Source organism: Drosophila nasuta, chromosome X (assembly GCF_023558535.2).
Source record: "Drosophila nasuta strain 15112-1781.00 chromosome X, ASM2355853v1, whole genome shotgun sequence".
Lineage (NCBI taxonomy): Eukaryota > Metazoa > Arthropoda > Insecta > Diptera > Drosophilidae > Drosophila > Drosophila nasuta.
In genome coordinates, this window is record NC_083459.1 from 23,789,753 (window position 1) to 23,804,995 (window position 15,243).

Consider the following 15,243-nt stretch of genomic DNA (forward strand, 5'->3'; position numbering starts at 1 on the left):
GATGGCATCGACTGCTGTTAACAGTAATTTTTATAGTTACAGCTGTATAGAAACTGCACTTTTTAAATTTATCATGTGCATTCGAATTATTTTTAATTTGGTTTCTACTTTTATTAGCGCTTTTAAATTGGCTATTTGTGTATCGATACTAGCCAACGGAAAGTGTGGCGGCAAATCAATAATTATGCAATTGATCGTGATTTAACTCAATTGTAACATTAACAAAATGTTACCATGCTTACTTGAATTATGTCCATCACTTTTTTAACTTTTAAATATTTAGCCGAATTCGCTTGGGCCTTTGCTCAAAAGCTGTGCAACACTGTACAGCAATGATAGGCAGGCAAACGATAAGTTCAAAGGGTGTTATCGACTACAGGTGCTAGTAACTTATCGTTGGCAGTGTCACCGCCAACACCGAACATCGCGCAATGTTAAAAAAACATTACAAATTGCTGGTAAAATGTGCGCTCGTCATACCGTTTATCATACTGGTCGACCTGCTCGGCCTGCTGACGCACCTCTGCGAACTGGACTTTGACAGGCACTACTACTACCCCCTGCACAATGAGAGCGCACCCATCGAATACGAGTATTTGCAGTTGCCATCGTTCACGGATAACCGTAATATTGCGGAACCGCCCCGACTGACGATATTGGTGAAGAGCGCTGTAGGCAATTTACAGCGTCGTCATGCCATACGCAAAACCTGGGGCTACGAATCGCGCTTCTCCGATGTCCACATCAAACGAGTCTTTCTGCTCGGCGTCACTGACGAGTCGGATGCGGCTCACGATGCCGCTGAAGCGGAGGCCAAACATTATGGCGACATTTTGCGCGCCAATTTCCGCGATGCATACTTCAATAATACGATCAAAACGATGATGGGATTGCGCTGGGCCAGTGAACATTTCAACAACAGCGATTTCTATCTGTTTGTCGACGATGATTACTATGTGTCCATCAAGAATGTGCTTCGCTTCCTGGGCAAAGGCCGACAGTCGCATCACAACAAAGAGCTCTTTGCAGGCTTTGTGTTTGAGAGCACGCCACTGCGTCACAAGTTCAGCAAATGGTATGTGTCCCTGGAGGAATATCCATTTGATCGCTGGCCTCCATATGTCACCGCCGGCGCCTTCATTTTGTCGCGCGATGCGCTGCTCAAGATGTATGAGGTGGGACGCACAATTCCCTTGTTTCGCTTCGATGACATCTATCTCGGCATTGTGGCGTACACGGCGCATATACCTGTGCATCATTGTGAGCGATTTCTGTTCCACAAGATGCCCTACGATGGACCCGAGAGCTTTAGCAATGTGATTGCCTCGCACGGTTTTGGGGATCCCGTCGAAATGGAGCGTGTGTGGAATGAATTGCGTTCGGCAAATTATGCGTAGCGCTGGGAACTGAAAATGTCAATGCAATATGTTAGCATTATTAGTGAGAATTGTATTAAGCTATTATTTACACAAATGTACATACACAACACAACATGCCAAGCCTTATTAAACATAATTTACACTCAATTTGTATTTCATTTCGAATGTAATTTCTTCAAATGCAAGTTAGTGGTTGCAGTCAGTGTATTATCTATTTATATAGCAAATTGCTACAATTAAATAAAATTAGTGTATGTTCAAATTAGTTTATAAGAAAAACATCGATAAAAACAAAAGCTCGTTTGAAATGTGGCGCCATTTTACAAGCAAAATTTTCAAAATGGCAACCCACCGCATGCAGTGTGACCATGTTGTTAGCCAGACAGCTCAGCCGTGGCCTGTAAAATTATATATTTTGAGTATGCAACCTACGGTCACACCAAATTGTACGCCTTCTTCATTTGGATTTGAACAATTTGTCGCGCAGTATTAAGTTGTGTGTCGTTCTGTTTGCTTGTAAGCTTTCGCGATAATAAAACAAGTCATTTGTTAGCAAGTGTCAAATTTGCCAAGTGATTACACTCTCCACTAGATATATATATTTCTTAATATATATATAAATATCCACCCAGCCAACTCACCCACCCGCATTTCTTTTTTGTAAAGTGCGCAATACATTTGCGATTAAACCCAATAAAAACCTTAATTCAAACTAAAAGAAAACAACAGTTTTTAAGGTGAGTTTAACTAAAATTTGCATTTTCGCTATTTTTTTAAATTTAATTTTACAGCTTTTCAATTCAGAATTCTTGACTACGTTTCAATGTTGCAAAGTTATCATGTGGGGAGGGGGGAGAAAAGTCTGCAAGAAGAAAGAAGAGAGCGAGAAAAAATCTATCTAAAGCTTCTCTCTGATGCAAAAAGTCAAAGCCAACTGGTTTTTTTTTAGTCTTCGTTGTTCTTGAGCCGTTGTTGTGGTTCGTGTTGTTGTTCTTGGATTCTTTTTGAGCTGCTTGCTGCGCTTCCATTATTTCCATTCATTGCAAAAAAAAAGTGGAAAAAGAAAAATAATGGAAGCGTTCTTCACATTTGTTATAAATTATTTATTGTGGCCTCGGCCCCGTTCCCGTCCTCCGTCCGTCTCCCCCTTTCCACTTCTCAGGTTACCCCGTTAACTTTATTTTTTGCTTGTATTTGGGCAGCTGTTAAGTCGTCGGCCTTAAGCTTCTTTGTTATTTTATCTGCGTTTCGTTTCGCTTCTCTTCTCTCTCTGCAGAGTTTTGCCGGCCGGCGTTTTTTTTCTTTCTTTTTCGTACATATATTTTTGGCGTCTGCTTAATGTGCATGTGTGTATGTGTGTGTGGTTGTATCTGTGTGCGTGTCTGCTGTGTTTGTCTGGTGCTTGGGCGGGGCGTTTGACGCTGCTTAATATCCTCCCCACAACAGCAGCAAAACGTATGCGCGTGCTCACATACACACACACATGACGGCAGACATGCATATATGTGTATGTATGTGCAGCTGTGTGCATTCAAGCTGCATTCGTACTTGTGTGTATGTGTGTGTGTTGTCGCAAATTTTCTTAAGCGAGGGCGTGGCGCATGCACAGTCAGCACAGCGCGCGTTTATCGATAATAATATCCAATTGGATTTTAATTTATCGCCGACAACGACGGCAGCAAAAAAAAGGAACATATTTAAAACAAAGTAAAAGCAGACATATTTGTTATACACACACTCATACATATATGCTTGGGGAATGAGTATGCGTGATGATGATGATGATGATGACTAAACTGCGCCTGATGTGCACATATTTAAAATTCATTTTGTGTCTCAATACACACTCATACACTTGCATATTGAAATTTATGTACCAACAACTTGCAGACGTGCACTGCATATGTGTGTGTGTGCGTATGTGTGGGAGCAGGAGCCTAAAAAGCCCGTCATTCACTTCCCCCTTCATTCCGTCCAGACAATTGCGAGGGTGTAAAACGGACGTGTCTGTCATTTGTCTTCCTTCTTTTGTTCTTCTGCACTTTCGCCTCGCCCCCGCAATAACCAAGTCGAAAGTCTGTCTCTTTCGCTCTCTCTTCCTCTTTGCACTTTGCCAACGGCGCTGCTCAACACTTGAGGCGGCCTTTTGGCTCCTCTCAACATTATTTGACTTTGACTCTGGCAACGAAGCGCTTTCAAATGTCAAAATTGGCTAACGGCGCATTTGCGGTTTTTTTTTTCTTTTTTTCTGGCGCCGGCCAAATGAGCTGCCCTCCCTTCCCCCTCAGAGCTGAACACAACAAGACGACAACGACATAAACCCCGATATAAAAATTAACAAAACAAAAGACGAGCCACAAAAAAAATGAAATAAACTGAAGTTTGGCGAATGTCGCTATCTGTCTATGTGTGTGTGTGTGAAGTGAAAGAAGTAGGGAAAGAAAGAAAGAGAGAGCGCACCTCGTGTAAAGTGTGGGCTGGAGACCTGAGACAAACAGCTATAAAAAAAAGCAAAAATAAAAAATTCAAAATCAACAACGTATAAAATGATTCATCGCGAACATAATTCGCTCGAAGTTGGAAGTTGATTCATGGCAAACAAGCCACATGCAAACTACTCCAACCAACCCTCTTTCAATATCCCCGGCCCCCCTCTGTGCACTCCCTGCTCTCCCATCGAGCGAGCGCTCTTCAAATGAAAATCAAAAACAAGCACCGTATATGTCCAAATATGCATGTGTGTGTGTGTGTTTCTGTATGTTCGCCTTTGTTTCGATTCGAAAAGGAGTTGCCACCAAATGACTAAATAAACACGAAAAATCATCGTCGCACGTCGGGCCAATCATCGCACTATCGAATCGACTGGCCGGCTGGCAAAGCACGACTTGAATGCAATCGATCGTCGTTTCGGTCGTTTAGGCGCGCCTTAATGTCCATATATGGCCATTAAACGTAGCTTTGTATATATTTTCTTTCTACATGTATATCTTTTTATATTTGTTGTTTTTGGCGCGGTTGCCGGCCTTGTAACGTTTTTTTTTTATTAGTAGATACAAAGTCAGACACACTCACACAGACATACACATGTTGTTGTTGTTGTTGTTGTATGCACTTGTTATCGATATTAAATGCGACGCTTTCTTTGTGTGGGTAGCCAAGCCAAACAAATTTAAAGAAAAGAAAAAAGAAAGAAACAGGAAGAGCTTTTGCAGTACTGTCTACCTAAGCTACATATGTATGTATGTGTGTGTGTGTGTTTGTTCTTGTCAATTAAGTAGCAAAAAGGCACGAACAATGTACGCGGGTAATAAGTAAGTTTTTTGGTTAATTTGCAACTAAAAATAAACGTGATAAAATGCAGTTTACTGCTGCGCGTTGCTGGCTTCGACTCTCTGATAACGGTACAATAACTCGCTTGTCCAATTGGAATTTAATCTGCTTCGGCGCAGCTGCTAAGACGTTGACGTCGCAGTCGCTTTACTTGTTGTTGTTGTTGTTGTAGCTACTGCGGTAGGTTCGCTGAACTTCTTTCTCTCATATTTCTGCTGGTTGCGACGATAGCAAACCGCACTCACACACACACACATTCGCTCTTACATGCCCACATTAGTAAGCATGTGTGTGTATGTAAGTATGTGTGTCCTTGCTGTGTCATGACTCATCCAATGAATCGAATGACAAACTCCATGTGCATGAGTGTTCGTGTATATGTGTGTTCGAGTTTGTTTGTGCTTTGTGTTTTTATTTCTTAATCAATAAGTAATCGCTATGAGAAATCGCATAATAAAAAACGTCCGTTGTCGCGTTGCTCAACATTGAAATCAACGACAACGTCTTTCTTTGTTTACTTGTGCGTGTGAATGTGTAATCGCCTTGTGTTATCGATTCGCATTTCCGCTTTATCGAGAGAAAGATTTCGGTGTGACTGTCACTTTGTCGCTTATCGATATCCGGGCTTTTGTTTTTGACTTGCAAATGTAACGGTTACTTTTTTCATTTCTTTTGTTTTTGTATAGAGAACGTTTTATTTACCTAACGAAATTTAAAATGCTCGTAATACTTAACATGTTTCTTATTTTATTTTGTGTTTATGTTGCAGATGGCTTCCCCAGCACCAGCACTCAAGGATTTGCCAAAGGTGGCCGAGAACCTGAAGAGCCAACTGGAGGGCTTCAATACGGAGCAACTGAAGAATGCCAGCACCCAGGAGAAGATCATTTTGCCCACCGCCGAGGGTAAGTTGTTTTGTTTATTTTTTTTTTTTGTATATAAAAAATAGAACTAAACTTTAAATACTTGAAATAAAACTTTTCTTTGCAAGCATTTTTATATATTATAAAATATTTTGTCTTTTTGCAGATGTGGCTGCTGAGAAGACCCAAAAGTCCATTATCGAGGGTATCACCGCATTCGATCAGACCAATTTGAAGCATACGGAGACGAATGAGAAGAATCCATTGCCCGATAAAGAAGGTGCGTAGACTAGACTCGATTTGGAACAACTGCGCTAAAAATGAAAAACCAGCTACGCAGCACATTTATGGACATTGCAACATTGACAACAATCTAATCCCCCCCTCTCTCTCTCTGTCGGTCTCTATTTACAGCAATTGAGCAGGAGAAGGAGAAGAATGAGTTTATTGCCGGCATCGAGAATTTTGATGCGAAAAAATTGAAGCACACCGAGACCAACGAGAAGAACGTGCTGCCAACCAAGGAGGTCATTGAGGCCGAGAAGCAGGCCTAAGCACAGTCTTCTTCTTCTGCTGAGGAGAGAAAAGATGAAGAAGAAGAGCAGCAGCAGCAGCAGCTGAATCAGCAGCAATCGCATCAATTTGCTAACTATCTCTATCTCACTCACTCACTCTCAACTCCACTTCATTCTCGTCTCTCTTTTTTTAGTCCCGGCTTCATTTTTGTTTTTTTTTTTTTTTGCTTTTTATTTAATTTAATTTTTTTGTTTGTTGATTTTGATTCACACGTAAAACAGAGAAGAACAACACACACATACATACAAACAGGAGAGATTGCAGCCAGATATTTAAACAAAAAGCAACAACAATTGCAACAGCAACATAAATATATGTTTGCGTCATTCAAGTTGTTGTTGTTGTTCTCTCGTATTGCAATATTAAAGAAAAGAAAAATAAATAAAAGCTCATTCCTACTGTAAACAAAAAACACTCACACATATATGCAAACATATATAAATATATTAAATAAATTCCCTTTAATCGTAAATTGTGCAACACAAAACAAAACACACACAACTTTTTAAACCTTCTAATGTACTTTTTAAAAGACACACATGAGAAACAAAATGAAGACAAAAATTATTTAAATCAACTATTGAGATAAATGCAAAACACACTCACACACACACACGAGCAACCATTTAAAATGCAACACACACACACACACAGAACACAACACAAAAAAGAGAAATGAAGAAAAACAAAAAAGAGAATAAACTACAAAAAAGAGTATGTGTAATTTTTTAATGAACTTTTTTTTATATACTTTATATATGATATATTTATACTGGGAAAACTAAATAATAAAACATAAATGTAACATTTTATAACAAAAAAAATTCAAAACTGTTTTTTTGTTTCACTAAGTATGGCAGCGCTGAAATTTTGACGAGTGGGCAGGTCTCAACCCAGCGTTTGATACTGGGGGATCGAAAGTTGGAGCGAAGTTGTTTCACAAATTTTGTTGTTTGAATTTCATCGCTGAAAGACAGAAAGACGAATATGGTTATATCGTCGCATCTGTTGACGCTGATCAAGAATATGCAGCTGTGAACTATAAAATAGCAGTGCTTTAATATTCCTAAAAAAAAGCAAAATAATTTTGCTGAAAAGCGTCGGATCTCTACAATTGTGGTTTTCCGTATCGCATCACAGTTCTCGATTCATAATTTATGGCATGAAAAAAATATCGTGATAGAACATTTTAAGCAACACTGAATTCCCGTATACATTTTGTCCTCTTCGTGGAAGAAAATCAAAAATTGCTATTTTAGTGAGCAGCCAAAACTTTGTGCAGTTGTGCATTGAAAACATGCCATGGAGTACAAAATATACCGAAGGCTATATTTGGTATATAGATATACATTCAAAATATACCAGAGTGTCAGCCAAAACGTTTTTGATCGATTCCAACACTAAAATAAGTAATGCAATTAAATAATTTTAGCAGCATGTTTTTATTTAAATAAAAAAATACAAATTTATTCTGTCAGAATGCGCCTTCCATAATCTAATATTCCTCTCTCATTTGTTGTTCGTTCATCCTTGAAATAGTCGCAGAACTCTCGGGGAAACAAAGGTGTTCAGAAGAACTGATTATATAGAAATATATGCATATAAAGGATAAAGACAATCGTCGCTTGAACAAAGAATCGTCTGTAATTCATCTCTAGGATCACAACATTCGATACACAGGAATAAATCATGATTAATTATGCTTAAGGATTAAATGCTATACTGCGGCATCGTTGTCTAGACCTCCATGGCAACCTGCTGCGTCTCTTTCGGCTTCGCTTCTGCTTCCGTCTCTGGTTCGTTCTCTTCCTCCTTTTGTTCCACTCCATTAGCTGCTTCAGCTGCAGCTGCTGCTGCTGCTGCCTCCTTTGCCTTTTCGTATTTGTTAATCTCGAATTTGCTGACATCGGCGCCGAGAAGTCGCAGAATGTGAACCGTTTCATCCTTGGCCACATAAGCACGCAAACTCGATGTTCCACGCCAGCCGACAATGAAGAGCGTAAAGGATTCGTCCACATACTTGAGGATACAGCTGCCCACGCCTAGAAGTAACGATAATTCAGTAAGCAATCTAGTTCAGTGGTTAAATTCAATTCACAAAAGTTATTCTTAATATTTGATTCATTTGAAAAAAGAAAACTCATGAGCCACAACATCAAATGATTCATTATCGTATGTGGGTAAACAATGTGTCATCTCTAATCGCAATTTGTCATCACTAGCAGAAAACAACTCTGCGTTATCTTGAGTTTGTCCCAATTTTAAAGCATATATTTAGAAATCAAAACTGTGGCTAACGATAAGAAATTTTCGATTTTAAGAGAGTGTCGATTATAGAAATGCATTAGATATAAATGTTCAACCTATACTACGATGTTAATAAACCTACGCTATGTCTATATTTTTATCTAATCTTAAGTGAATTGATTAGTTGACTACATTAAAAAGTAAATGCCTAATATTTTTGATTTTACCTTCCTTGAATATTTCCTATCATTTGTAATATATCTTCAATGATGTTGAGAAACCATTCCATCTTTTCTTCACACTATATTTATCTACTATGTATAACTATAAAGTTATATAATATGGAATACATTTTTAGAAACTGGATTTCTATCTATCCACAAGATCTTGCCAATCTTTAGCTTCGGCACCAGTTACTATTTAAATATGTATATGAGAAGCAATTTTATAGAAATAAGCTTCAGCTTTTTCTTGCTACACTGAGATCATCATTACAAAACATTTCTACAAACTTAAGCAATATGTGATCATATGATCAAACTGATCTGTAGCTTGATGTTCAAATACTTTTCAACTTTCTTGCTACGTAATGATCATAAAGTGATTATACAAACCAAAGCTATATCTGATTATAAATTCGAGCTGATATTCAATGACTTTATGACTATCTTGCTAAGCAGTGATTGATCATGATTATAAAGTGCTTTTACAAAAGCTATATCTGATCATAACTTCCAGCTGATCATCTACAAAGAAAAACTATATTTAATCCTAACTTCCAGCTGATCTGTAGATTCATCTTCAATTACTTTATAACTTTCTTGTTTGCGATCATGATGTGATCATGATCATAAAGTCTGATCATAACTTCGAAATGTTCTGTAGCTTGATCCTCAATAACTTTAGGATCTAGAAACCTAGATATAGGGTAGGTGCTTCTACAAAAAGGATAACTTCGAGGTGATCTCTAGCTTGATCCTAAATTACTTTATAACATTTTTGATATGCAGCTATATCTGATCTTAGCTCCTCGCTTATCTGCAGCTTGATCTTCGATTACTTTACAACTTTCTTGATAATCTTAAATTGGTTCTTCAAACCAATGACATATCTGATCATAACTTTGAGCTGATCTGTAGCATGATCTTCAATTACTTTTTACTCCTAACTTCTCGCTGATCTGCAGCTTGATCTTAAATGACTTTTGAACTTTTTAAAGCGTAACTTACACAACTCTTTGCAGCGATCCTGCGTCACCTGCTTGAGCTCGTGCGTCGACGGCGGCTTCGTGGGATCGGTGCAGTTGAGCAGCAACACGAGATCGTCGCGCTCCACTTGAATGCGACGACAGTTGCCAATGAAACCGTTCGAGGTCTGCAATCCCTCCTGGGCGAGTCGATAGGGATTCTGTGTGTGGCGATTCTCGCAGCGGACGAAAGTCTTGACGCCCGTGTTGATGATCTTGATGTTGTGCTCGTTGTTCAGCACCAGATCACGAATCGCCTCCGAGCAGTAGTAAATGTTCTTCTTGCGATCCGACTGACAGCGTGTGAGCAGACAGCGCTTGTTGAAGCTCCCGTCGAGCTGATAAAATTCTTGCAGCGAATCGTAGTCGGCATCCTTTTCGCCAAAGAATATGTATGGATCCTCCTTGAAGCCATGCAGACGACGTCGCTTCCGTTGTGGTCCCCACGGAGCGGACTTCTGTTCCGCCTCGGGATTGTCTTCCTTAGGCTCCTCCTTCTCCTCGACTTTCTTCTCCAAATCCTTGACGTCATTCTGCTCGAAACTCAGCGCTCGTCGCTTCTCAATCACCGCCACAAAGAATCCTCCAGTGTCCTGCATGTGGGGGAGAATCCGCATGCACTTCTCGATGCCAATCGCAGTCATTTCCTCAGCGGGCAACGGGAACATCGATGGCCTGATGATCGTGTGCAGACTCTCGGGGACCTCATCGAATGTTTTGAACACTGTATCCACCTCCTTGGTGGCCAGCTGCCAATCGGTCATGCCTGGATTGTACTTGAGTCCCGGAACCAGTTGCGAGGCATTCACCAGCTCGAGTGCACCAGCCGAATCCTTGATGATCCGTTGCACCACCGCCTCGTTCTCGATGGGATTCATCGAGCACGTGGAGTAAACCAAACGTCCGCCCACTTCAAGCATCTCGGCTCCACGTCGCACGATGCGATACTGGACGCCATGCAGATTGTACGCCTGGGCGAGATTCCACTTCAGCCAGATGTCGGGATTCTTGCGCAGCGTTCCGTCGCCGGAGCACGGCACATCGCACAGGATCTTGTCGAACTTGAGGATGGATTTGTTGCCCGTGGCGGGATCGGTTTGCAGCATGTTGGGGAAGAAGCTGCTGTCGTGATTGGTCACCAGTAGACACGGGGAATTCAAGCGCTTGGCCTGATGCACCAGCATATAGCAGCGATTGTTGTCCACATCGTTGGCCAGCACAAATCCCGGAGGGATCTTGTGCTCCTCGGGCGCCGCATGAAGCGCCTCTATCAACTGTGCCGTCTTCGAACCGGGCGCCGCACACATATCGAGCACTTTGTCCGTAGGCTGGACATCGAGCACCACGGGTGGAATCATGGAGACGCCTTCCTGGCGACTGATGTTGCCCGCCGCCGTTTCCACAATGAGAAAGTTGTGCAGGCGATGCATCGACTCGGAGCGTCGTATATCCTTGCGTGTTAAATTCAACTGATAGGCCATGCCATTGGGATACCAAGGCAAGCACAGTGGACGCTGCACTTGCTCCTCGGGCAGGCCATTGAGTTCGGCAGCGCCGCGCACGTATTCGGCAAACATTTGCGTCTCGATGATCTTCAGCAGCGCCTTCGCCTCGTCCTTGAAGCCCGTCACACGAAATGTGACCGGCAAATTATCGCGAATCTTCTCCAGGAATTGCGTCCACTCCTCTTCGTTGGCGCAAATGCGTTGCAGCTGATAGTACTTGATGAAGCAGGCATTGTCGCGCTCAATCTCTTTGTACGGCTCCGAGCGACGATCGGGCGGATTTCCCTAAAAAACAAACACACGTTAGAATTTGTGCCGAGTTCAACAAGTTTTGGGTTAAATTGAACTGTTGGATTGCCATACGATTTCTCGCTTTTGTCGCTTGCGTGCTGCAAAGGGATTCTGTTTCTTTCCACGGGCCATCGTACAAACTCGTCAATTATTTAAGGCGAAAACACTGAAATGCCGAATGCGTTTCTATTTATTAAATCCGCCGGCCACACGTGTTTAATCGTGAAGGTGCGTGAAGCATCGATACCATTATCGTCTATCGATAGGCGCTGTTTTGCAGCACTCAACAAGTATCGTGCCAGTGCGACGCACATTTTTAAAAGAAGAATGCAAAATCTATAAACAAAGTGGTAAAATATTTAGCCAATTTTTTAGATGTAAGCATAACTTAATTTTCAGTTGCATTGGCCACTCACTACAAACGATTATCGATAATTACTAAGCGGTGCTTAACAGCAATCAACAAGTATTGCGCAATTGTGACGTCACAAGAGCGCATATTTTAAAATGAAAAATCTAAGTGCAGTTGTAATCATACATTAATAAATTGAAAATAATGACGACAAATAAACTTAGTTAAAATAATCACTTTTCATTAGATACACAACAGTAAACAAATTAATACACAACTGCGCACACCAATCGATAACAAGTGTAATTGCACATCTTTCGATTTGCAATCGATAAGAGCTTGTGCCTTTATTCAAATCAAAATACAAATCAACTTAAAATTAATTGATTTGCAAAATTATGGAGGCGACACCCCCAGCCAACAATAGTAATAGCAACAGCAACAACGACATGGACGACATACAGTATTTGCTGCACTTGGAGGCCATCAAACGCTACAAGGACGACGAGAAGGAAATGCACCGCCAGGTGGAGGAGCAAGCGCGCATCTACATGGACGCCAAGCGGGAATATCAACGTGAATACGCTCGTCTCGCCAACCTAAACAAACAACTGTTGCTCAGTGATGCGTTGCAGGCACCGCAGACGCAAATCAACGACACCCAAGTGGATGACACCATCCGCAAATTGAGCACAGCGAGTGCGATCCTCTCAAGAACAAGTCGTCCCACCGAGCTGGATGTGCGTGTGCTGGAGGAATGCAAGGAGCAGCTGCAGCGGCAGCATTGCAAACCACGCGACCAATTGGCCCAATATCAGCGAAACTTTGCCGAGAATCGTGAGACATTGAAATCTGTGTGCAGCACTTTGGATAATGTGGAGAAGAACTTTGAGAAGGCAACGCTGGTGGCGATGGATCAATACATAAAAGAGATGCAGACACCATAGTCATTTGGTTTATCATATATACATATATTATATATTAGTTGCGATATTAATAAAGGAACATTTTCAACAAAATACAACGCTGATGATCAAAGATTATAATTAAGATGGAAATGTTGTTGTTGGTTGACATTGTTGACTGTTGTTGTTGTTGTTGATGGATGATTGATTGATGGCTGAATGACTGATGATGGATGGAAGTCGCCAAGTCAAGCGTTGGTTATGCAAGCAATCATTTATTGTACTTTCGGTGGGTGTGTGTCGATTAATTCTAGATTAGAGAGCAGGCAGCGCAATTCTACGAGAAAAGAAAAGAAACGCAAGATTAGTGTTTGGATGCACATCATAAAAGGGACTCGAATGAGATGTCTTCTGCTACTGCCAATGCCACCGCCGGCTTCATTTACCACTTGGAGCGCTTGGACCAATCCTTGGGAGTCCAATGCAAACACTTGGAATCGATGCGTATCTTGCGCTTCTGCATGGCACGCTGATGCTGTTCGATGGTCTCCCGATTGATGCTCACAATGTACTGTCCCTTATAGTAGTTGATCAGATTGAGATTCTGCAGGGTCGAGATGACGTCCTCCTTCTTGATCGAGGTGCATTCACAGATGTCGCTGTAAGAAAAGAGATAAATATGTTTAAAGCACTGGTGGAAAAACATGCTAAGGTTGCTGTCTTCACTCAGAATGCAATGCATTTGGTTTGTGTCTTTGTTTTAGAGAGCAACTCCCTTCTTACTTGATGGTTATGGTCGGCTTCTCGCCGTCTGTGCTCGGATTCTGGCTGATGAGTATCTCCAGGATGGTCTGTGCCCAATACGAGCGATACGAAAGCAGTCCCAAGTCGGACAATGGCTTCTCCGGGGAGCCGGTTTTGCCCTCGAACTTGGACAACTCGTAGCTGAATTCGATGAGCAGTTTGCCGTAGCCTTTGCGCTGATACGGCGGCATTGTCAAAATGCACGCCACATTGTAATCCTCGGTGCTCTCCTTTTCCTTCGAGAAATAGCCGACAATGTGAAAGCCCCGTGAGTCGAACTCCGTCATAATGTAGAACAGAAACGGATCCGTATCGTAGTACAGCGTTTTGTGATCCAAAAACAGTTTGGCCAGCAGACACAGATTCTGGGCATACACTTTGTTCTTGCGTCCATCGATCTCAAAGAATGAAATCGTATTCTTGCGATAGATCTCATTGCCCGGCGGATGGCGAAGATTGCATTTGGACAGATGGCGTTCCAAGCACTTGCGACTCTTGCAGTACTTGAGACAGAATTCACAGATGTAGATGCAACTCTCCTGGCACAATTCCTGCGGATATGGCGAGAAATACCACGGCTTGATGCGATGGCGTCCCAGCTCAATCATCTCGACGTTCTTCATGCGTGTCACCACATCGTCCTGATGTGTCACCATACTTCCCGATTGCCGTGGCGTTGCAATCTTCCCGTCCTGCGAGCCATCCTCCTGTCCCGGGGTGCTGGGCATGATGCCAGCGGCGTCTCCGGTGACATGAACCGGAGTTTGTGGCGTTTGCGGTGTCTGTGGCAACTGCGGCTGCTGCTGTTGTTGTTGTTGCAGCTGTGACGACGGCGGCGGCGGTTGTGCAGCAGCTGCAGCCTGTTGGGCAGCTGGCTGCGCTGAATGTGCTGCGCCAGCGTGTTGCTTGCGACGACGATTAAAGCGCTTCTGCAGCGCGGCAGCGAATACATTATTGCTATTCACCAACTCCGTATTGTTGCTGCTGTTGTTGTGGCCCAAAGAGTTGCCTGCTGCAATTCCGCTACCTGCAACACCGCCTGCACCGCCACCAGCGGACGCAGCACCGGGCGTCGACTGAGGCTGCGGCGATGTGGGACGCGAAACGCTGCCGGCAAGCGAATGATGACGCTTGGGCGTTGTGACGCCTGTGTTTGTGCCTGTTTGTGGACCGTCGCGACGTGGAAACTGTACTTTGCGCGTGTCCAGATCATCCTCATTGACCCATTCATCCAGACGCTTGTTGACTAACAAAACATTAAACAATTATTGCTGCTGATCATTTCGTACTTCATTACTACTCACAGTCCACGTAGTGCACATAGAACTGACGGCGTCCGTCGAGCTCCTTGATGCTCACTATCTCCGCCAGCGGCCAGTCGTCGGTCTTGTGCATGCGCACGGACAGGCGGCAGCCTTCGGTCAACGCAGCCTGCGAAATTGCACGTGGTGCATGGGAAATGCATTAGAGCGCGAGCGAGATAGCACATGAGTGTTTACTGCGAATTTTGCATGCATGCTAACATGCTAAATATGCACTTGCGTCGTACTTACCGTCGACTCGCATATGGAGGCCACATCGTCGTCGAACTCGTATTTGGTTTTCATTTTGCACAAATTAAACACTCACTGCAGCAGCAGCAAATTCAATTCAAGTTAAATAAATAACTATTTCAATTTCGCACTGTTTACGGCACAAGAATTATCGGAATGTGAATGATGTCTGTCTATCGACAGCGGGGCCTG

The 15,243-nt window shown here is 42.5% G+C and overlaps 5 protein-coding genes across 5 annotated transcripts; 3 read left to right on the forward strand and 2 right to left on the reverse strand.

Moving 5' to 3' along the window:
* Positions 1 to 370: 370 nt before the first annotated feature.
* LOC132795628 (beta-1,3-galactosyltransferase brn) lies at positions 371 to 1,526 on the forward strand. Its single transcript, XM_060806434.1, has one exon. It carries the CDS (start codon positions 432 to 434, stop codon positions 1,395 to 1,397), a length of 966 nt encoding a protein of 321 aa, XP_060662417.1. The 5' UTR covers positions 371 to 431; the 3' UTR covers positions 1,398 to 1,526.
* Positions 1,527 to 1,877: 351 nt separating this feature from the next.
* Positions 1,878 to 6,863, forward strand: LOC132795629 (thymosin beta). The gene is made up of 4 exons (XM_060806435.1): positions 1,878 to 2,116; positions 5,479 to 5,614; positions 5,739 to 5,852; positions 5,987 to 6,863. Exons 2-4 carry the CDS (start codon positions 5,479 to 5,481, stop codon positions 6,124 to 6,126), a joined length of 390 nt encoding a protein of 129 aa, XP_060662418.1. The 5' UTR covers positions 1,878 to 2,116; the 3' UTR covers positions 6,127 to 6,863.
* Positions 6,864 to 7,769: 906 nt separating this feature from the next.
* LOC132796158 (tRNA (cytosine(34)-C(5))-methyltransferase) lies at positions 7,770 to 11,674 on the reverse strand. The gene is made up of 3 exons (XM_060807223.1): positions 11,510 to 11,674; positions 9,625 to 11,431; positions 7,770 to 8,190 (listed from the first exon to the last, which is right to left on the reverse strand). Exons 1-3 carry the CDS (start codon positions 11,567 to 11,569, stop codon positions 7,886 to 7,888), a joined length of 2,172 nt encoding a protein of 723 aa, XP_060663206.1. The 5' UTR covers positions 11,570 to 11,674; the 3' UTR covers positions 7,770 to 7,885.
* A 294-nt stretch (positions 11,675 to 11,968) lies between these two features.
* Positions 11,969 to 12,839, forward strand: LOC132796171 (augmin complex subunit dgt4). The gene has a single exon (XM_060807239.1). The coding sequence runs from the start codon at positions 12,188 to 12,190 to the stop codon at positions 12,734 to 12,736; it is 549 nt and encodes a 182-aa protein (XP_060663222.1). The 5' UTR covers positions 11,969 to 12,187; the 3' UTR covers positions 12,737 to 12,839.
* Positions 12,840 to 12,900: 61 nt separating this feature from the next.
* Positions 12,901 to 15,218, reverse strand: LOC132796170 (histone acetyltransferase Tip60). Its single transcript, XM_060807238.1, has 5 exons — positions 15,052 to 15,218; positions 14,803 to 14,929; positions 13,478 to 14,744; positions 13,141 to 13,353; positions 12,901 to 13,031 (listed from the first exon to the last, which is right to left on the reverse strand). Coding segments are annotated over exons 1-5 (1,662 nt in total). The 5' UTR covers positions 15,106 to 15,218; the 3' UTR covers positions 12,901 to 13,030.
* Positions 15,219 to 15,243: the final 25 nt, after the last annotated feature.